Here is a 23,496-nt window from a genome sequence, read left to right as displayed (position 1 = left end):
CAGGGTCAGAGGCTGCTGAGGAATCCTGGGTGCGGATGATTGATGGTGGCTGGGGGAGGGAGCTGGTGGTGCTGAGGGAAAGTGAGACCTGTTTGAGTGGTGGGGAGCGAGTGGCCTGAAGGTGGTGAATGCGCATGGCTTAAAAACTGCGCAGGGAGCAGGGCGTGGGCTCGTAATCCCAGTACTTGGGAGGCTGAGACTGGAGGGTCACAGGCTCACTGCCGGCCTCAGTAACTAAGTGAGACCCTGTTTCCAAATAAAAAGTAAAACAGGGCTGGAGTGTAACTCAGAGGTAGAATGCCCCTGGATTCCATTCCCGGTGTCACAAACACATACACAAAATAAGTGGACAGGAAGCGTATTTTCAAGATTGCTTGAATTGTGTTTTCCTAGAATGCAATCTTAATTAGCCCCAAAGAAATATAATTTTCTGTATTCTCAATTAGGTTGATTTTATTCTCAGTCAACATAGCAAAAGATTGGAAACTCCATAAATATCCATCAGCAGGGTTGGGTAGATTTATGGTACATGGGTACAGTGGAGTACTGTGCGATTGTAAAAAAGAAGTATGGTGAAAATTCTTATTTTCATCATTTCATTCTCTACCTTACTGGTAACTTCTATAATATATAACATAAGAAAAGCAAGTTCAGAGTTATGTACCTTTCGTGTTAGAAATAAGGTGAAATACATATATTATTCACTTTTTCAAAAATGAACAGTGGAATAATTAAACTGGAAACTAATAAAGATGCTTATTTGTAGAGAATGGGAATGTGATTAGGGGAGTGGAGGCAATAGAGATTGAAATGAGACATCTAAGGACAATCTCCCTCCCCCTACACACACACACACACACACACACACACACACACACACACACACACGGAACTGAACCTGGTCCTCACTCATGCTGGGCAAGTACACTGACACTGAGCTCTACCTGTAACCTCTTAGGAATAACTCCTAATACAGCTTTGATTCTTGAACCATATAATAGAGCTTTATTTATTTATTTATTTATTTATTTATTTATTTATTTGCGGGTCTGGGGATGGAACCCAGAGGCATTCAACCTCCGAGCTATAACTGCACACCTCCTGCCCTATTTTTTATTCTTTAATTTGAAACCGGGTCTCACTGTGTTGCAGAGGGCCTCACTAAGTAGCTGAGGCTGTCCGTGAACCATGATCCTCCGGTCTTAGCCTCCCAAATGCTGGGATTACAAGTGTGTGCCACCATACCCAGCAATAGTGCTTTATATTTAAAGTAAAATTATAGCCGGGCATGGTGGCGCATGCTGTAATCCAAGTACTTGGTAGACTGAGGCAGGAGGATCAAAGATTTAAGGATAGCCTCAGCAAGTAGTGAGGTTCTCACCAACCAACCCTGTTTTTTTCTTTTTCTTTTTCTTGGTACTCTACCTTAAACTCAGGGGCATTCTACCTCCAGCCCTATTTTTTGGAGGTACTGGGGATTGAACCCACGAGAATTCTGCCTCTGAGCTACACTCCCATCCTTATTTTTTATTCTTTTTTTTTTTTTTTTTTTTTTTTTGTGGTACTGGGGGTGGAACCCAGGGGCTTTCTACCTCTGAGCTACATCCCAGCCTATTTTTTATTCCTTATTTTGAAACAGGGTCTCACTGAGTTGCAAATGGCTTCACTAAGTAGCTGAGGCTGTTCATGAACTGTGATCCTCCTGTCTCAGCCTCCCAAATGCTGTGATTACAAGCATGCTCCACAGTTGGCTTTATTCTTTTGTGTGTGGTTTTTTTTTTTGTGTGTGTGTGTGTGGGTACTTGGAATGGAACCCAGGGGCATTCTATCTCTGAGCTATATCCTAAGCCCTATTTTTTAATCTTTATTTTGAAACAGGGTCTCACTAAGTTGTGGAGGGCCTCACTACGTAGCTAAGGCTGGCTGTGAACCTGGATCCTCCTGTCTCAGCCTCCCAAATGCTGGGGTTACAAGTATGTGCCATCACACCCAGCTATTCTTTATTTTGATAAAGGGTCTCACTACATTGTGGAGGGCTTCACTAAGTAGCTGATCCTCCTGTCTCAGCCTCCCAAGTACTGGGATTGCAAACATGTGCCACCATGCCTACCCAGCTCAGGACTCTTTTTTTATTTATTTATTTATTTATTTATTTATTTATTTATTTATTTATTTATTTTTGGTGGTACTGGGGTTCCTGGAAGCCCTTCTACCTCCGGGCTACACTCCCAGACCCATTTTTACATTTTTATTTGGAAACAGGGTCTCCTAAGCCAGCGCACGCGCTGGCTTCGAACCTGCGCGATCCTCCTGTCTCTGCCTCCCAAGCGCGGGGATTACAAGTGTGCGCCACCACGCCCGGCTAGGACTCTTTAAAAAAAAAAAAAATTAGAGAAAAAAAAAGCCGGGCGTGGTGGCGCACGCTTGTAATCCCGCTTGTAATCCCCGCGCTTGGGAGGCTGAAACAGGAGGATCGCACGGGTTTGAAGCCAGCCTCAGCTACTTAGTGAGGCTTTCAGCAACTTAGTGAGACCCTGTTTCCAAATAAAATATAAAAAAGGTTTGGGATTATAGCCCGGAGGTAGAAAGCTTCTGGGTTCCACCCCCAGTGCCACCAAAAAAAATATAAATAAATAAAAATGGCTCTGGGGGTATAGCTCACAGGTAGACTGCCGTTGGTTTCAAATCCCAGGTATTTGCGCGCACACACACACACACACAGTAAAATTACCAACAGATGTAGTGATACATGTCTAATCCCAGTATTTGAGGAGGATTGTGGGTTTATTGTCACCCTCAGCAACTTAGCAAGGCCCTCCCACAAATTAATGAGACTCTGTTTCAAAATTAAAAATTAAAAAATAGGGCTGGGGGTATAGCCCAGAGGTAGAATGCCCCTGGGTTCCCTCTCTGGTAACACAAAAGAAGTAAAGAAATAACAAAGTAAAAGTAAAATTACATCTAAAAAATAGCAAACATTAAAATGGGGTACAGGCCAGGCATGATGGTGCACACTTGTAATTCCAGCATTTGGGAAGCTGAGACAAGAGAATCGCAGTTTGTGGACAGCCTCAGCTACTTAGGCCCTTTGCAACTCAGTGAGACCCTGTTTCAAAATAAAGAATCAAAGCCGGGTATGGTGGACCACACTTGTAATCCCAGCATTTGAGATGCTGAGACAGGAGGATCGCGGTTTGTGGATATCTTCAGCTATTTAGTGAGGTCCTTTGCAACTCAGTACTAAAGAATAAAAAACAGGGCTGATGCTGTAGCTCGGAGGTAGACAGCCCCTGGGTTCTGAACATCCCGAGTACTGCAAATAAAAAAAAAGAATTAAAAATAGGGGTGGGGGTTGTAGCTTGGAGGTAGCATACCCCTAGATTCCATCCCTAGTACCACAGATAAAGAAAAAATGGGGTACAGGCTGGGCATAGTGGCACATGCCTATAATCTGGTATTTGGGAAGCTGAGCCAGAAGGATTGCAGGTTCAAGACCAGCTTCAGCAATTTAAGAAGACTCTCAGCAACCTATCAAGACCCTGTTTCAAGACAAAATAAACAGAGCTAGGTGTGTATCTTAGAGGTAGAATGCCACTTGGTTTCAAACTCCAATACCATAAAAAGGGGGTGGGGTTGTGGGCAGAAGTAGAAAGAGCCATAGGTGGGTTCAGATGTAAAAACTTTGATTTGCTATAAATGACAAAATAAATTAATAAATAGCACCGCTTACTCAGTGCAGTCTCCTCAAAGTGTACCATACTCATCACTTGTGTTAGGTTGCCTTGGAGACCATTGGTTCAAGTGTAGCTTTGCACACTCCAGCCCAGCCGTCTAGATCAGAATCTTTCTGTGTTCACCCTGAGAATCTGCTTTTCAAATAAGCCCCCTCCACACACTGATTCTGGTGCTGACCCAAAGCTGGAGTGCCTCTCTTTCAGTGAGAGTTCTCAGTGTTTTTTTTTAATGGTACTAGGGATGGAACCCAAGGGCTTTCTACCTCTGGGCTATACTCCTAGACATTTTTTATATTTTATTTGGAAACAGGATCTCACTAAGTTGCTGAGAGCCTCACTAAGTAGCTGAGGCTGGCTTTGAACCTGTGCGATCCTCCTGTCTCAGCCTCCCAAGGGCGAGGATTACAAGCGTGCGCCACCATGCCCGGCTTGTTTTTTTTTTTTTTTTCTGGTGGTACTGGGGTTCCTGGAAACCCTTCTTCGGGGCTATACTCCCAGACCTGTTTTATATTTTTATTTGGAAACAGGGTCTCTTAAGTCAGCGAGGCTGGCTTCAAACCTGCACGATCTTCCTGTCTCTGCCTCCCAAGTGCAGGGATTACAAGTGTGTGCCACCATGCCTGGCTCTGTTTGTCTTGAAACTCTCAAAACATCTGTAGTTTGGGCCTGTAAGTCCTGAGTGTTTATTCTGACCTTGCCCCAGAGGGTTTTAGACTTTTTTCTTTGCAGTGCTGGGGATCAAACGAGGCCCTCAGTACCTGCTAGTGAAGTGTTCTGCCACCGAGCTACATTTCTACCCCCAATTTTGAGATAGGTAAATTACTATGGTAGAAAATCTTGGTAAGCATCTCTCCTCTCTCTGGCACTCTGTATTTGGTGAGCTCTTAGTTTTCTGTGATGGGAAGTGAAGGTGCGGACATGATGGTCCTCACGTACACTGTAGGTGTATGCCGGCCCTTTTCCTAGTGTCTCCTCCGTGGTCCTCCCAAGGGGCGATGTATGCAAGGTTAGGTCAAGTAACGAATACTGGGTCTGAATTTTTCCCGAAGAGGAAACCGTGTATTATATAACATGGCTGGGGTACTAGTGGCTTTGGGGTTACTGTGATAGGGCTAACTACCAGAGTGTCTTGGGGTCTAAGAGGAACATCTTTCTCTGAGATTTCTTTATCTGCAATACCAGAGAATGGTAGCTTCTAATTCTATTAAAATAGTTTAAGGCAGGTATTAAATAGTTTTAGATGCTTCATCTGATTGAGGAATATTTTTATATGTGAATGCTCTCACTGTTGGTGTATGTCACTATTAGAGGTTTCTGATCTGTTTTTTTTTTAGGTCATCTTATGCAGATATGCTACATGACAAAGACAGAGTAAGTAAAGGGAAACCATTATATTCATGTGATATTTGAAATCTTGGGTTATGAGAATGTTCAAAACTCTTTGGAAGGTCCAGCCTGGGTGGCACATGCCTGTAATCCCAGTACTTGGAAGACTGAAATGGGAAGATGGCAGGTTCAAGGACAGCCTCAGCAAGTATGGGATTCTCATCAACCTAGTGAGACCCTATTTCAAAAAAATAGAAATAAAATAGGGCTGGGGGTGTAGCTCAGAGGTAGAATGCCCCAGGGTTCAATCCATACACACCAAAACCCAAAACTCTGGAGTTGGGCACGATGCCTATAATTTCATCTATTTGAGGAGCTGAGGCAGGAGGATTGCAAGTTGGAGGCCAGCCTGGATAATTTAGTGAGACCCTGTCTCAAAATTTAAAAGGGGGTGGGGATGTAGCTCAGTGGTAGACTGCTTGCCTAGCATGTGTGAGGCCTTGGGTTCCTTCCCAGTACTATAAAACAAAACAAAAACTCCCCTTGGGAGGTGGGATAGAATGATGCTGAGAGGCAGGGCAGTGCTGGGGCAGGACATCAGTCAGAAGGCTTTGGGGAAGTGATTGATTGGATCATGAGGGATCTGACAGGTCCATGGACTAATCCAGGGATAGATTCACAGCTGGCTGGACTACTGGGAGGTGGACCCTAGCTGAAGGGCTCCTGGGGGCATGCCCTCGGGGACTGTATCTTTTGGTGTGTGTTCGTGCCCCCGCCCATGAGGTGAGCGGCTCTGTTCTGCATCATGCCTCTGCCCTCGTGTTCTGCCCGTGCCTCACCACAGGCCCATGGTGATGGGACCAAGCACTGTGGACTAAGCCTTTGAAAGTGAGCTGCAGTCAATCTTTCTTCCTTATTTTCCTCAGTATTTTGTCACAGTGATGAAAAGCTAACATGCTATCTGTAGATAATTTTGAGTTTTCCCCATTAATCTTTGTGAATAATTTTGTTTCTTTCTAGATTTTTAATTTTTTTTATTTTTATTTTTCTATACTGGCAGTTGAGCCCAAGAACATTCTACCTCCGAGCTACACTCCCAACCATTTTGATTTCTTTTGGAACAGGTTCTCTTTAAGCTGGACATGATAGTACAGGCCTGTAATTTCAGTTCTGGGAAGCTGAGACAGGAGGATTGTAGGTTTAGCAATTTAATGAGGCCTTCAACAAGTTAGTGAGACCTTGTTTCAAAATAAAAAATAAAATAGGGCTATGGGTGTAGCTCAGAGAAATTTCCAGCCCTTACAAACAAACAACAAAAGAATAAAACAGTGTCTTTAGGTTGCTGAGAGTTTTGCTAAGATGCTGAAACTGGCCTCTAATCTGCTGTCCTCCTGTCTCTGCTTCCTAGGTATTGGGATTACAGTTATGTGGCACCATACCTGGCTTCTTGTGCAGTTATTTTTTTTGTTTTGTTTTGTTTTTTCTACTGTGTTGGAGATTGAACCCAGGGCTTCACACATGCCATGGAGTTATACCCCTAGCATCTTTTTAGTTATATGCTTGTGATTGAGAACTCTGACTTGATTACACTGTGGTCAGAATGTTGCTCTTTTGGCTGGGCCTGGTGGCGCAAGTAATCCCAGTACTTGGGAGACTGAGATAGGAGGATTGCTGGTTTGCAGCCAGTGTCAGCTATAAGCTGAGGCCCTCTGCAACTTAGTGAGACCCTATTTCAACATAAAGAATAAAAAAATAGGGCTGGGGGTATAGCTCAGAGGTAGAATGCCCCTGGTTCCATCCCCAGTACCCTCCCCCAAAAAAGAATGTTGCTCTTTTGATACTAATTCTGTACTAGTTGTCTACTGTTACTTAAAAATATCCCCAAATTTTCCAGGCGTAGTGGTGCACGCTTGTAATCCCAGCATTCAGGAGGCTGAGACTGGAGGATTGCGGTTTGTGGACAGCCTCAGCTACTTAGGCCCTCTGCAACTCAGTGAGACCTGGTTTCAAAATAAAGAATAAAAAAAAAAATAGGGCAGGGGGTGTATCTCGGAGGTCAAATGCCCCTGGGTTCCATCCCCAAACCCGCCCAAAAAAAAAAAAAAAAAATCCCCAAATTTAATGGCCTGTTAATATTCCTTATTAACTTGCCAGGTATTTTCCATCATCTTTAGTTTTTTTCAACAGAAGGCTCAAGGTACCTGTTCAGTCACATCACTAAGATAAAAGATAACGTTGAGATTAAGTTATGTCTCAAGGAGGAAGTACTTTTCAAACAATGAGAGTGGAAAGTTGGAGTCCAGTAAGGAAAACAAATGTCATAGCACATTTTGCAACAGAGGGAGTGTGGCACAGGGAGTTATTTCCCCAGGTGGGAGGAGTGGAAAGCAGTGAGAACAAGCCCCATAACTTGCTGGGAGTCCTTCCCTTGCCTGGGGCGAAGAGATACAAGGAGGTTATAGTTTTTACAGCACAGAAGCAGATAGGGAGGGCCTGTGGAGCTGATGCTCTTTTTTTTTTTTTTTTTTTTTTTTTTTGGTACTGGGGATTGAACCCAAGAGCCATCTACCTCTGAGATACACCTCGAGCCATATTTTTTTTTTTTTAATTTTAAATTTGGAAACAGGGTCTCACTAAATTGCTGAGGGCCTCACTAAATTGCCAAGGCTGGCCTTGAACCTGTGATTTTCCTATCTCAGCCTCCCAAGTACTGGGATTATAGGTGTGAGCCACTACTCTTGGCGTGATGCTCTGACTTCTGAGAGGGCTAACTGCTTGAGTGTTACTGCTGCTCTGAACGGCCCAAGGAGACTGGTTATGGGAGTACTGGGAGAACTGGGGTCTGGAACCAACCATCACCCCTGGGAAGACCCTGACCAGAACAGCATCCCTACAGGAAGGCACAAGCTTCCTGCCTGCTCCAGCCCTCCAGTCACCCTCTTGTTCCTCCTACTGGCTCTACCTAACAGCTAGAAAAAAAGTGTGGTTTGCAGAGCTTCTGTCCTGGCATCACTAAGAATATAGTAGAGGGAATGGGGAAGGAAGACAATCCTTTAACTAAGGGCAGGAGGCTGACCCAGAGCTCCTAGAGTCTTGCAAGGCCTGCCCAACTCAGCTGGCCACTGCTGTTCCTCCAAGGGCCAGAGTCCTGACTTACACTGACATTGCCAAGTGTTCATTACTGTGACCAAAATACCTGACAAGAGCGACTTAGAGGAGGAAAGGTTTGTTTTGGCTCCTGGATTCAGGGGTCAGTCCATGGTCAGCTGGCTGCATTGCTCTGGGCTTGCAGTGAGGCTGAAGGGCACCGTGGGGCACAGCTGCTTACCTCAGGGCAGGGAGGGCGGGCACCGGGTTAGGCCCCAAGGCCACAGCTCCCCAGTGACTTACTTCTTCCAGCCATCTTCCTCTTGCCTGTAGTTTTTACCACCTCCCAGTAGTCCATCGAATGGGTTGATGCACTCATGACCTGGTCTTCTCACATCTAACACTTCTGCATTGTGTGCCACATTCTAGATTCAAACCATAACAGTCTCCAACTCTACAGAGTATCTTTCACTTGTTTATCATAACTGGTATGAATTGACAGCCGTTTCTTCCTCTTTCTTAGAATATAAAATATTACCAGGGGATCCGTGCTGCTGTGAGCAGGGTGAAGGATAGAGGACAGAGGGCCGTGGTTCTTGACATCGGCACTGGCACGGGACTCTTGTCAATGATGGCTGTTACGGCAGGTGCTGACTTCTGCTATGCTGTTGAGGTGAGCCACGCTGTGCAGGTGTGTGTCCTGCGTCTTGTGTGGGAAGTCCCTGTGCTTCTGTACTTTCCCTGTCTGTCTGTTCATATTCATGGAGTGCTTGCCTCATGCCAAAACAAATAGGGCCAGGTTCTCTCCACAGAGATGAATCAGATGTGATGTCATCTTCCAGGAGCTTGTTTTCTGCTCTGAAAACAAACACTCTCAGCCTTGGTTGCGTGTTGGACTCAATGAGGAACTTTAAAAAGACTGACTGATTTTTATTTTTTTTTAATTTTAATTTTAATTTTAATTTTTTATTTTTTTGGTGGTACTGGGGTTCCTGGAAGCCCTTCTACCTCCGGGCTACACTCCCAGACCTATTTTTACATTTTCATTTTGGAAACAGGGTCTCCTAAGCCAGCGCGCGCGGCTGGCTTCGAACCTGCGGGATCCTCCTGTCTCCGCCTCCCAAGTGCGGGGATTACAAGCGTGCGCCACCACGCCCGGCGACTGACTGATTTTTAAATAAAAAGTATTTAGTACTCCTCTGAGTACTAAGTAAATAAATAAAGGGCTGGGGGTAGAATGCCCTGGGTACAATCCCCACTACCACTACCAAAAAAAACAAAAGGAGAGGCTTATGTTTAGGGAGGCATGAGACATGAGGGATTCAGGGGAAACTTCTGGAGAGGGGAGGATTTGTGCTGCCCTCTGAAGTTGGGTCTGACTTGGGTGCCAGGACCCGGCAGGCTCAGGCCTGCTGGACAGTGGGGAGATAGATGTGTGTGGCTGAGCATCCACCCTGAGGGAGAACTGGATAGGGCTGGAGTGTGGCTGGGAAGGCAAGGTGGCCTTCATTTGGATGGCCTCAAGTACCATAAGGAAATGTGAGCCGTGTTCTGTCAGCAGTGGGGATCTGGGGCCTTTTCCGCCATGGTGGAAACCTGTCTACACTTTATCACAGTAACAGTCTTGCTTTCCTCTGGAGAGCACGGCACACCTGGGTTTGTGAGGCCCCTGCCTGGGCCTTTGGCATTCCTCTAGTGTGTTAGTGACACCTACCGCCCACACTAGGTAGTGCAGGATCTTCTGTATCCCCTGCTCTGCCTTGCAGGTAATAGGAGCTTCTGACCACATGTTAAACCTGAATTTTATTATTCTATGTCATTTTAATGACACATTTAGAGAATAAAGCATTTGAGTTAAAAGTCTTAAGACCAGAATATCTTGTTAACTTTGGGTGGTAGAATATTTTCAAATTTATTGCTCTTTTTTTTCTTGAATTTTGACTCTGATTTCCAGGTTTTCAAACCTATGGCTAATGCTGCTGTGAAGATTGTGGAGAAAAATGGCTTCAGTGATAAGATTAAGGTTATCAACAAGCATTCCACGGAGGTGACTGTAGGGCCAGGTGAGATCCACACACTGTGTCAAAAACTTTACTCGCTCTTTTTTTTTTTTTTTTGTGGTACTGGGGGTGGAACCCAGGGGCTTTTCTACCTCCAGGCTATATTCCTAGACCTATTTTATACTTCAGTTAGAAACAGGGTCTCATAAGTTGCCGAGAGCCTCACTAAGCAGCCAAGGCTGGCTTCAAACCTGTGCGATCCTCCTGTCTCAGCCTCCCCAGTGCTGGGATTACAAGCGTGTGCCGCCACACCTGGCTCTTTACTTGCTCTTCTATGAGAGAGGAATCTTTTTATTTTATTTATTTATTTATTTATATTTTGCAGGTCTGGGGATGAAACCCAGGGGTATTCAACCTCTGAGCTACACTCCCTGCCCTATTTTTAATTCTTTATTTTTTTGAAATTGGGTCTCACTGAGTTGCAGAGGGCCTCACTAAGTAGCTGAGGCTGTCCACGAACCACTATCCTCTGGTCTAAGCCTCCCAAATGCTGGGATTATAAGCGTGCGCCACCACACCCGACAATTTCTTTATTTTTTAAAGTTACCTGGAGTGAACTTAGATCCTCTGTGGGGTGGTTCTGATTGTAAACACTTCTTTTTATTTTATTTATTTTTATTTTTTATACTGGGGATAGAACCCAGGGGGCATTCTACCTCTGAGCTACACCCCCAGCCCTATTTTGAAACAGGGTCTCACTGAGTTGCAAAGGGCCTCACTAAGTAGCTGACGCTGTCCGCAAACTGTGATCCCCTCCTGTCTCAGCCTCCCAAATGCTAGGCTGACAAGCGTGTGCCACCATGCCTGGTAGCACTTGACTTCTCTTAATGAATGTTTACTTCTCTACTAGTTAAATCAGCTACAAGGAAGCCAAAGTTAAACAAGCATAACAGCAAAGAAGTGAAAGCTTCTTTTGCTTTAAGCAAGTTGGAATTCTTGTAACCTCTTTTGGCCCACCTCTTCAGGCTTGGTCAGACAGAAGTGAAACTAAGGTGGCAGGAAGAGGCTTGCGTAGTTCTGGCATCGTGTCTCAGCCAGTAACAGGTGAGATTTTATGATATGACTCAGGCTCGAGGTGCCCAGGATATTTTTATAGTGTAGGAATTTGATTCACACTTATTAAAAAATGCATGCTATTTGAGAGATGGAGAGCACAGTTGAAATATTTGTGCATTTTAAAAAAATGTATTTTAGCTGGGCATTGTGGCGCACACATCACGGTACTTGGGAGGCTGAGACAGGAGGATCATAAGTTCAATACTAGCCTCAGCAACTTAGCAAGCCCTGTTTTAAAATAAAATTTTTAAAATATCGAGCTGAGGGTGTAGCTCAGAGGTAGAGTTCCCCTGGGTTCAATTTCCAGCACCAAAAAAAAAGTAGTATTTTAGGATTGAAGCATCTATCTAAAATTAATATTTTCCTTCCATTTAGAAAATATTTTGGCTAAGTACTGTAATTCTAGTACTTGGGCGACTAAGACAGGAGGGTCACAGGTTTATGGCTAGCCTTAACAACTTAATGAAACCCTCAGAATCACTCTTCTAAGGCTACTTTGGCCAGACTATTATGGTATAACCTTGCTGGGGTCTCTGCTGAGTGCCTGAGGTGCTTAGCAAGGATTCTGTGTCTGTGCTGACCAGAACTTGAAGCCAGTCTTCTGAGAGCCCTGGAAATTGTTCAGCTTGTAGCTACGTGAGCATTCTTTCCTTGCCTGGCTTTACGAAGTCTTACCCCAGAGTCTTATGCAGAGTACTTTTACAGAGTACTGGGGGTGGAGCCCAGGGGCCTTTCCACCTCCAGGCTATACTCCCAGAGCTATTTTATATGTTAGTTGGAAGCAGGGTCTCACTGAGTTGCTGAGAGCCTCACTCAGTAGCTGAGGCTGGCTTTGAACCTGTGCGATCCTCCTGTCTCAGCCTCCCATGCGTGGGGATTACAAGCGTGTGGCTGCACGCCCTGCTTTAGACGGCCTTTTTCTAGATGGCATCTAGGTTTGTGGCTTATCCCCAGAGAGGTCTGACTGTGTGGTGTACTGGCAGTGCGTATCCATTCCTCCCATTCATTTGGCCAAGACGCAGGAAGCCCCTGGGGTCACTGCCCCCCTTCAGGCCTCTTCACAGCCCCCTCACATAGTAGCATTTACAAGCTGAATGCCAGGCTCTCAAGAAGCATTTATTAAAATTCACTGGGAGACAAAGCTTTGTTTTTATTTTAATGAAGCAGATTTGGACAGTAAATCATGTTAAGCTACTAATTGGCTTAAAAATTGTTCAGGGCTTAGAATTGGCAGGGCGTGGTGATTGATTGGCTGTAGGATGATGGAGGGGTGGAAATGGAGAATTCGGCTAGTGTTTGTTGTCTGTTTCTGGGCACTGGGTATTGCTTTTTTTTTTTTTTTTTTTTTTTTTTGGTGGTACTGGGGATGGAACCCTTCTACCTCCGGGCTACACTCCCAGACCTATTTTATATTTTATTTAGAAACAGGGTCTCTTAAGCCAGCAAGGCTGGCTTCGAACTTACGTGATCCTCCTGTCTCCGCCTCCCAAGCGGGGGGATTACAAGCGTGCGCCACCACACCCGGCCTGGGTATTGCTCTTGACAGTGAGTCCAGCCGTGAAATGGGCAGGTGGAGTCCCTGCTTTCCTGGAGTCAGTAATGATGCCATTTTCTGGGCTGTGTGACTGAGGGTTCCATTCATAGAGGAGCAGGTGTGTGGCACTGCAGTGGGCTCAGTTTTTGACACTCCAGGTGGAGTTTGGTATGGTATTAGGATGGGCGGGGCCATTTGGGAGGGTGGTCTCTGCTGGGAGATGGAGGTTTCTTCTAACCTCCACTTCACACTACACCACTGAGCACAAGTGTACTTCATAGAGAGGGTTCGGTTTTTACCGTTATTATCTTCATCACCATGTGAGACAGAGCTCACCCTCCTATTGTACAGATGGAGCAGTGATGGTCAGGACTGAGGCTCGGGCTGGAGAGTGGGTCCAGGCCAGCCCTGTGGGGCTCTAGCTCAGCCTTCTCTACCGTGCCCTCCTGAATCATTTTAATGCTTCTCTTTTCTACATCATCTGGGACTTGTCCTCAGTGTAGGAAGATGAGGCTTCGTCAAACTGTAATTCATGAGCCATTAGAAGTGTTTACAGTTAATTCTCCATGATGAATAGCCCCTTTCGAAGCCTATTTTGCCTCTTGGCTCATTAAAAATTATAATTGTAGAAGTAGCATTACATTACAGAGGTTTAGAAAACAAGTTAACAAAAAGAACCATCCAAAATCCTGTCATCCTAAAGCAGCAGTTATTTGGGAGACTGTTAAGTTGGTGGCAAGACATCAACTTAATTAAGAGGATTGATAGAAGAAAGCTGGGGATTCTAAACCGTGGATCTCAAGTTTGGGGGGGTAGCTGGGCTCATGGTGACTGGAGGATCATCAGACAGCAATCTTGCTGTGGTTTTCTTGCTTTCTCTGTAGCCTAGAAGTACTAACAGTTATTTATTTATTTGTGCTGGGATTGGGGTGGAACCCAGAGGCTTTCTACCTCTGGGCTATACTCCCAGACCTATTTTATATTTTATTTGGAAATAGGGTTTCACTAGGTTGCTGAGAGCCTCACTAAGTAGCTGAGGCTGGCTTCGAACCCGTGCGATCCTCCTGTCTCAGCCTCCCAAGTGCGGGGATTACAAGCGTGCGCCACCATGCCCAGCCACTCCCCAGTTCTATTTTATTCTTATTTGGAAACAGAGTCTTGTTAGGTTGACGAGAGTCTCACTACTTGCGGAGGCTGTCTTTGAGCTTACCATCCATTCTCCTGTCTCAGCCTCCCAAACACTAGGATTACAAGCATGCACAACCAATTCCAGTTTCCTTATTTTTATTTTTATTTTTATCTGGTTTTCTTTTTGGGTGGGTATTTATAGTTTTCTTATCATTTTTCCAAGCTTCTTCTCAATCTTAAGCATACAGAAAAGTTGAAAGATGAGTAGAACACCCATTTTTCCTGAACCTAGATTTACTACTGTCACCATTTTGCCATACGTACATCAGTGTGTGTGTGTGTGTGTGTGTGTGTGTGTGTGTGTGTGTATAAAAATGGTTTTGTTTGATGAACTGTTGGGAATTCATTTACAAATATGACACTTCTAGGTATATATAGGTGCTTTCTTTCTTTTACTTTTTTTTTTTGGTGGTACTGGGAGTGGAACCCAGAGGCATTCTACCTCTGGGCTATACTCCCAGACCTATTTTATATTTTATTTGGGAATAGGGTCTCACTAAGTTGCTGAGAGCCTCACTCAGTAGCTGAGGCTGGTTTTGAACCTGCGTGATCCTCCTGTCTCAGCCTCCCAAGAGCAGGGATTACAAGTGTGCACCACCATGCCCGGCCCTGTGTGTGTGTGTGTGTGTGTGTGTGTGTGTGTGTGTGTGTGTGTTGCTAGGGATTGAACCCAGAGGCTTTCTACCTTTGAGCTACACCCCAGCCCTATTTTACTTTTTATTTATTATTTATTTATTTATTTTGGTGGTACTGGGGTTCCTGGAAACCCTTCTACCTTCAGGCTGCACTCCCAGACCTATTTTATATTGTTTTATTTGGAAACAGGGTCTCTTAAGCCAACGCGGCTGGCTTCGAACCTGCGCGATCCTCCAGTCTTTGCCTCCCCAGCGTGGGGATTACAAGCATGTGCCACCATGCTCGGCTATTTTTATTTTTAATTAATTTATTATGATTTTTTTTTTTTGTGGTGCAAAGGGCCTCACCAAACAGTAGCTAAGGCTATCTGTGAACTGTAATCCTCCTGTCTCAACCTCCCAAATGCTAGGATTACAAGCCTGTACCACCATCCCCGGCCTTATTTTTTATTTTGAAACAGGATCTACCTCAGTTGCAGAGAATCTCACTAAGTTGCTGATGCTGGCCTTGAACCTGCAGTCCTCCTGTCTCAGCCTCCCAAGTACTAGGATTACAGGTGTGTGCCACCTCAATGGGCTGTATTTGCTTTTTTGTATCTTTTTTTTTTTTTTGTAGTACTGGGGATGGAACCCAGGGGCACTCTACCTCTGAGCTATACCCTCAGCCCTATTTTTTATTCTTTATTTTGAAACAGGTTCTCACTGAGTTGCAGAGGGCCTCACTAAGTAGCTGAGGCTGTCTGTGAACCGTGATCCTCCTGTCTCAGCCTCCCGAATGCTGGGATTACACGCATGCACCACCACGCCCGGCTCTGTATTTGCTTTTGATGTAATGACCTCTTGACTGCTTACTTATTTACTGTAAATGTGTTTCCTAGTCTGCTGCTTTCTTCTGACTCTGTTCCCTTTGTTTTTCAGATGGTGACATGCCATGCCGTGCCAATATCCTGGTCACAGAGCTGTTTGACACGGAACTGATTGGGGAGGGCGCGCTGCCCTCCTATGAGCATGCGCACAAGCATCTCGTGCAGGTCGCGGCTCCAGGACCTCCCTCGGGTGTGAAGCCGTGAACTTAGCCAGTGCACGCATTCTGCTCATTGTTGCTTCTTGCCCCACACAGTTCTCAGTGCCTCTCCATACTCCTTGGGGCACCCCTGGATTCCTGGGAGCCACTTAGCCTAAGTGGCCAGTCGTGCTGGGGTAGAGAGAGACTCTTTGTCATTTTGAGGGTTCGCAGCTGTGAGAACCCTCTTCATCTCCTGATCCCTTGAGCCGTTGTGTAGAGGATGCAGAGTGACCCATGAGTGAATGAGGTGGGAGGACAGCTAGACCAGAGGCTAGAGCCGCAGCCACGCGGCAGTGCTGGTGAAGCCAGCGGGTCCACTGAGCTTTGCAGTGAGGTAGTTCTGGTCCTGGTGCCTGGGTGGGAGCTGCCCTGAATGGACGCTTTTGAATCCAGGGCCAGAACTGCTGTTGGCAGTAAAACTTGGACTGACTCTCTATCCTAAGTTGGTGTGACATGGTAATGCGTTGGTGGTTTTTTTTTTTTTTTTTTTTTTTTTTTGGTACTGGGGACTGGAACTCAGGGGCATTAAACCTCTGATATACACCTCCAGCCCTGGTTTTTGTTTGTTTGTTTGTTTTTGTGTGTGTGGTACTGGGGATGGAGCCCAGGGGCGTTCTAAGCTACTCCCCTAGCCCTATTTTTTATTCTTTATTTTGAAACAGGGTCTCACAGAGTTGCAAAGGGCCTCACTAAGTAGCTGAGGCTATCCACAAACCATGATCCTCCTATCTGCCTCCCAAATGCTGGAGTTACAAGTATGCACCACCAGCCTGGCTCCGGCCCTGTTTTATTTTGAAACAAGGTCTCAAAAACAAGTTGTGGAGGGCCTCACTAAGTTGCTAAGGCTGGAGGTGAACCTGTTTCTCCAGGCTCAACTTTCTAAGTACTGAGATTATAAGCATGCACCACTATGCCCAGCTTCAGATTTATTTTTGAAGGATTTTTTTTTTTTTTGTAGTACTGAGGATTGAACCCAGAGGCATTCTACCTCCAAACTATTCCCCCACAACTGTTTTTATTCTTTATTTTATTATTATTATTGTTAGTAGTAATAGTAGTAGTAGTATGTGCGTGTGTGTGTGTGTGTGTGTGTGTGTGTGTGTGTGTTTGTATTACTGGGGATGTGTCACCCAGGAGCATTACCTCTGAGCTATACCTCAGCCCTATTTTTTATTTAAATAATTTATTCTTTTGACGGTACCGAGGTTGGAACCTAGAGGCATTGTACCTCCGAGGTCCAATTCCAGCCCTCTTTTTTAGTCTTTTTATTTTTGAAACAGGATCTCACTAAGTAGCTGAGGCTGCTCGCGAACCTGCAATCCTCCTTTCTCAGCCTCCCAAGCCTGGGATTACAAGCGTGCAGCACCACACTTGGCTTATTTTTAAAATATTTAGTAGTGCCGTGCAGCTAGGAACTTATCTGACTTAAGTCATTTTAGGCATACTGTAAATTATTTTTTGAGTTTTAGTATCTTCTTTGTGTGTGGTGCTGGGGATTGAACCAAGAGGCATTCTACCTCCAAAATATACCCCCAGCCCCATTTATTTTTTTATTCTTTATTTTGATATAGGGTCTCACTAAGTTGCAGAGGGCCTCATAAGTAGCTGAGACTGGCTGCAAACCCAGATCCTCCTATCTCAGCCTCCCCACATACTGAATACCAGCATATGCCACCACGCCAGGCTTTTATTTTTCCCCTCTTTCCTGAGGTTCTAGAGCTGAAAATAGTTTGCTACCCTGATAGTGGGAAGGTGTTGGGTGTTAACTAAATTGTCCTAAGCCTGGAAAGGTGGCACATGCCTATGATTTCAGTACCTGGGATGCTGAAGCAGGACGATGAAAGGTTCAAGACCAGCTTCAGCAGCTTCACAAGACTGAGACCTAGCAAGACCCTGTTTCAAAATGAAAAGAGCTAGGAATAGAGCCCAGAGGTAGAATGTCTCTGAGTTCAATTCTCAGTATCACAGAAAAAACCAAAGTGGCTTAATATTAAGGAATAGGCGTCTTTTGATCAGTAGGAATTACTTTGGGTCAGACACCTGATTTATTTTGTTTTTTAACATAAACAGGAAAATTGCGAGGCAGTGCCTCACAGAGCAACTGTCTACGCGCAGCTGGTGGAGTCCAGAAGGATGTGGTCATGGAACAAGCTATTTCCTGTCCATGTTCAGACCAGCCATGGAAAGCAGGTCATCGTCCCTCCCTCGGAACTGGAGAACTGCTCTGGTGCGCCTTCCGTCTATGACATTCAGCTGAACCAAGTGTCACCCGCTGATTTCACTGTTCTCAGCAGTGTGCTGCCCATGTTCAGGTACCAGGGAGCCTCCCCGGTGACCACCAGTATTGTTGGGGAGGTCACCGTCCAAGCTTGACACGAGTGTGCGAGGTTAGATTATGCTTCAGTTCCTGAATATTCTTTCACAGTGTGGACTTCAGCAAGCAAGTCAGTAGCTCAGCAGCCTGCCATAGCAGGCAGTTTGAACCCCTGGCATCTGGCCAAGCTCAGGTGGTTCTCTCCTGGTGGGACATTGAAATGGACCCTGAAGGGAAAATCAAGTGCACCATGGCCCCTTTCTGGGCGCACTCAGACCCAGGAGAACTCCAGGTAAGAGGCAGGAGCTGGGACATTCTCATGTTGTTTAGGAAATTTATCTATTTTTGTTCATAGGAAAGTTGCCTTTTGAACCATAGATCACAAAAACTTAGAGGTGGAAGTAACTATTAAAGGCAGAGCGCTTTCTCTCTTAAAACAGAATGAAACTAAAAAGCCAGACACATGCCAGGCGTGGTGGCGCACGCTTGTACCCCGTGCTTGGGAGGCTGAGACAAGAGGATCGCACGGGTTCAAAGCCAGCCTCAGCTACTTAGTGAGGCTTTCAGCAACTTAGTGAGACCCTGTTTCCAAATAAAATATAAAAAAGGTCTGGGAGTATAACCTGGAGATAGAAAGCCTCTGCGTTCCACCCCAGTACCACCAAAAAATAAAAATAAATAAATAAATAAATAAATGGCCAGACACAATGTATACACTTCTAATCCTAGTGCTTTGGAGGCTGAGAAAGGAAAATTGTAGGTTTGAGGCTAGCATGCTCTAACTTAGCAAAACCCTGTTTCAAAATAAAAAGTACAGTAGGTCTGGGGAGTATAGCTCAGAAGTAGAGTGCCTTAGGTTCAATCCCCAATACCATACACACACAAAAGTGCAGGGGATTTAGCTCCATGGTAGAGCTTGCCAAGCATACATGAGACCCGGGTTTGTTTGTTTGTTTATGGTGCTGAGGATTAAACCTAGGAACATTCTACCTCTGAGCTATAACTCCAGCACTATTTTATTCTTTATTTTGAAAAAGGTCTAAGTTGCGGAGGGCCTCACAAGTTGCTGAGGCTGGCCGCAAGCCTGCCATCCTCCTGTCTCAGCCTCCCAAGTACTGGGATTACAAGTGTGCACCACCATGCCCAGCTGAGGCCATGGGTTTAATCCCCAGCACTGCAAAAATGAACCCCCCCCCCCCCCCCGCTACTGGGGATGGAATCCAGGGGCATTCTACCTCTGAGCTACACCCCCAGCCTTATTTTTTAGTCTTTTTACTTTTGAAACAGTATCTCACTGAGTTGCAAAGGACCTTACTAACTAGCTGAGGCTGTCCACGAACCACGATCCTCTGGTCTCAGCCTCCCGAATGCTGGAATTACAAGCATCTGCCACCACGCCCAGCACAAAAATGAATAATTTAAAAAGCACAGGCTGTGCTGGATGTGGTGGCACACACTTGTAATCCTAGCATTTGGGAGGCTGAGACAGGAGGATTGTGGTTTACGGGCAGCCTCAGCTATTTAGTGAGGCCCTTTGCAACTCAGTGAGACTCTGTTTCAGAATAAAGAATAAAAAACAGGACTGAGAGTGTTGGGAGGTAGAATGTCCCTGGATTCCATCCCCAGTACTGCAAAATAAAAAATTAAAAATCACAGTCTGAGCCAGATGCGGTAGAACACACCTCTAATCCCGGTACTTGGGAGACTGGGACAGGAGGATAGCAGGTTCAAGGGCAGCCTCAGCAACTTACTTAGACTCTGTTTCCAAATAAAAAATAAAATAGGGTTAGGGGCGTAGCTTAGAGGTAGAACACCCATGTGTTCAATCCTTACTACTACAAAAGGAAAAAAAAAAAGCACGGGCTAGCTGTAGTGAGGTGGACCTCTCGGTGAGTGTGTGATCAGCGCCAGTGGTCACAGTGAGTAGCAGAGAAGCCTTCCTGAGTTAGCTGTGCTGCTTGCCCTCATCCTAGCACAGCTACGCTCAGACCTCACTCCATGAAAAATCCCAGCGGGCAAGGAACTTGGGTGGACTCTGAGGGAGGACTATGTCTTCACTTTCTGTGGCCTCAGACTTCAATGTAAGTGGGCAAATGAAATATAAAGGCAGGTGTGGCAGTGCACACCTGGAATCCCAGTACTGGGGAGGCTGAGACAGGAGGATCACTAGTTTGTAGCCATCCTCAGTAACTTAGACCCTGTTTCAAACTAAAATATAAAACAGGGCCTAGGGGCATAGCTTGGAGGTAGCCCCTGGGTTCAATGCCCTATACTACAAAAAAAAAAAATTGAAGAGAAAAGAAATATGATTATTTTTCAATGTGTTCATTGAAAAATTGTTCACCCTCACTCATAATAAAGAAATGTACCTTTGCCGGGCATGGTGATGCATGCTTGTAATCCCAGTACTGGGGAGGCTGAGACAGGAGGATCTGGGTTCGCTGCCAGCCTCAGCTACGTAGTGAGACCCTCTACAACTTAGTATGACTCTGTTTCCAAATAAAGAATTAAAAAACATACGGTTGGGGGTATAGCTTGGAGGTAGAATGCCCCTGGGTTCAATCCCCAACACCCCCCCTAAAAAAAAGAAATGCAACTTTCAACTGTGATAAAAAAAAAAAAAACATAAATAAGGTGCCACAAAGTACCATTTTTTTATCTATTGGTGGGCGAAGTTCCAAAGTTTGCTAGCATATTGTAGATGCGGCTTCCTGAGAGAGCAAGAAAATGAAGTGTCAGGACTTCAGTGGAGCACAGTGTGGTCCAGTCCATCCTCCTAGCAAGTGATGCCATTTGAGATGCTTGGACTCTGGGTGCATTTGCATATGCACAGGACCATGTGCATATAGGATGCTCACCACAGCCCTGACCTAAAGGCCAGCTGTAAGGCTCTCTGGCCATTACCTTGTGACCTCTCAGTGGACACGGTAGTTCTCCAGGCACTCATGTGGAACAGACTCTAGGAGTTTGGTTGGGGGAGCTGGGGCATTATACCTCTGAGCTATATCCCCAGCTTTTTTTATTGTCTATTTTGAAACAGGGTCTTACTAAGTTGCTTGTGCTAGGCTTGAACCTGTAATTCTTCTGTCTCAGTTTTTCAAATTCTAAGATTATACACATGCATCCCTGTACCCAGCTAGGAAATTTATTATTTATCACATGGATTTGTATCATTTTAATTTTCTTTTATGTGCATGTGTTTTTTACTCCTTGGTCACACACAACAGATAATAAAGAGAGAAGGTGTTTCAGGGCCAAGAAATAAAACCTTCCTCTTTACCCAAAAGCACCATTTTGTTTTCTTTTGGTAGTAATACTAAGAATTGAACCCAGAGGCACTCTACCATTCACCTACACTCCCAGCCCTATTTATTTTTTATTTTGAAACAGTACCTCCAAGCTGGGTGTGGTGGCTCATGCCTGTAATCCCAGTACTGGGGAGGCTGAGGCAGGAGGATCACAGGTTTGAGGACAGCCTCAGCAATTTAGGTCCTTCACAACTAAGCGAGACCCTGTTTCAATATAAAAATAAAAAAGAGCTGGAGATGTAGCTTGGAGGTGAAATGAATGTTCCTGGGTTCATTCCCAGTATCACAAAAAAAAGGGCAGAGGGAGAAGAGAAAAAGAAACAGGGTCTTCTTAAGTTGCTGAGGGTCTTGCTGAAGTGCTGAGGCTGGCCTTAAGTATTGGGATTATAGGCGTGGCTCAGGGACATCTTTTGTGTCAACTGTTGGCTTTTGCTGTAGTTGAGTGTGCAACAGACCAGCTCAGTGGGGCACTAAATCCGCATGGGACCAGGGTTCCTGGAAGGTGGGCAAAGAGATTCGGCTGCGTTCTGCAGAAGCCTCTCTGCAGCGATTCCTTTCCCTTATCAAATAAAACTCCTTCAAGTCCCCGTTCACAATGCTAAACGTGGGGATTTTGTCCCCGGAGGCTTGAGAGAAAGAAATCCGGAAAAGACTGACACGGACAACTGCCTCTTGTGCAATTGACGGAGTTTTATTTTTCATAACCAATATTTATACCCTTATCCCCAGTGGCAAAGTGTAAATACCAAAGAACAATAGTGAGGCATTAAGTATAAACAAGATAAACAGGATAAAAGAAGGACCTGTGGCATCAGTTTAAGATTTGTCTGGAACCTTGTGATTAAAGTCAGCCCCCTTGGCTTTGTGATTGAGATCAGATTTCTGGCCTCACAGATGAGCCCTAGGGGGCAGAGTCCAGAGTCACACCCAAAGTCTTTTTTGGAGAAATTCAGCCTTTAGGATCCCCTTTAACCCTTTTGGAGTCTTCCGTTCCTAGGGCTTAGTCCATGCCCTCCTCTGTCTAGCAAGGTCCGAGCCGTGTGCGTTTATGATGATCCAAAGGGCTGCGGTGGAAATCTGTCCGGTCCTGTCTGCTCCGCCATCTCCTATGAGGCAGTACTTATAGTACAGTTAGTAGACAGGGCCAAAAACATTATGACACGGGCGATTTGATTTCTATAATTGTTCTTTAATAAATAACCTTGAAGCCAGTTTTTTATTGCAGACTTTGGGATTTTACAATTTGTTAGAAGTACTTTTTCAGCTCCTACTATCCTGCTGCTGAGTCACAAACGGTAGGCTTTTGTTAAGCCAAGGCCAGGAAAAGGCTTATTTGCATCTCTAAAAGAGAAGCAAATGGCTCAGATTCCAGAGAAACAATTTCACACCTCTTGGGGGATGTTGCAAAAGGTTGGAGCCTGTGTTTGGAGGCAGGGCAAATTTGCAGCCTCCCCTTCTGTCAGAGACTGTGCTGAGATACTGAGATACTGGAGCTAATCTGTAGATCAAAGGACCTGCCTGCGGAAAGGCTGAAAGGAACTTTGCAGCCCCTCTCCAGCCCCTGAACTCTGACTATGTTTTATTACAGCTTGGAGCAATGCAGAGAAAGTCTGAGGGCTCAGACATATTACTAGAAAATTTATCTTCCACGGACTCAACTTCTCCCACAGTCCTAATTTTTTGGGATCCCATTTTACATCATTGGAACTATTAGTATAGAATCATTACCAAAGGAATAATAGCTTATATATCTAAGAGCAAGGAGTACTCTGGCTAGAGACAATGCTCCCTCCTCGGGGCTTTGCTTTCGTAAGCGTTAGCCAGTCATGCGCGCAGGCTCACGATGCCGAGGAAGAGGGTGCGGTGGCATGAGTGCTTGGTGGTTCTCGAGTGCATGGTGTGATTCGTGGCAGTATGAAGATAGCAGCCAGTTTGTGCAGCTTCTGTCTTCATCCTTGGCCATCTTTGGCCTAAGTGTACCTGTGCACTTGTGTGTGAGAGTCATTCAGAATTCAGTCATAGAATGTTACAGTGCTTATTTGCGCATCTTTAGGGTGCTTCTGTGTATTTCCCCCCTGAATCTGCATATGAAACATCCTGGGTAAACGCAGCAGTACCCAGCTGAGACTCAGCAAGCTCAATGGCCTTGTGTCCAGGAAGTAGTGGGGTAGATTTGGTCCCCAGCTCT

The 23,496-nt window shown here is 45.2% G+C and overlaps 1 protein-coding gene across 1 annotated transcript in view; it reads left to right on the top strand.

The window, feature by feature from the left end:
• PRMT7 (protein arginine methyltransferase 7) overlaps positions 1–23,496 on the top strand; it is a gene marked incomplete at both ends in the record, with an annotated part of 39,542 nt that overhangs the window by 1,695 nt on the left and 14,351 nt on the right. Inside the window, 6 exons of the mRNA XM_080703484.1 lie at positions 5,069–5,105; positions 8,671–8,820; positions 10,102–10,210; positions 15,539–15,651; positions 17,757–17,998; positions 18,112–18,292. Of these exons, the coding sequence (XP_080559610.1) occupies positions 5,069–5,105; positions 8,671–8,820; positions 10,102–10,210; positions 15,539–15,651; positions 17,757–17,998; positions 18,112–18,292 (832 nt within the window). The remainder of the gene's footprint in view (positions 1–5,068; positions 5,106–8,670; positions 8,821–10,101; positions 10,211–15,538; positions 15,652–17,756; positions 17,999–18,111; positions 18,293–23,496) is intronic.

This window comes from Muscardinus avellanarius (assembly GCF_963383645.1).
Source record: "Muscardinus avellanarius genome assembly, chromosome: 10".
Taxonomy (NCBI): domain Eukaryota; kingdom Metazoa; phylum Chordata; class Mammalia; order Rodentia; family Gliridae; genus Muscardinus; species Muscardinus avellanarius.
This window is presented reverse-complemented; position numbering and strand designations above follow the sequence as displayed.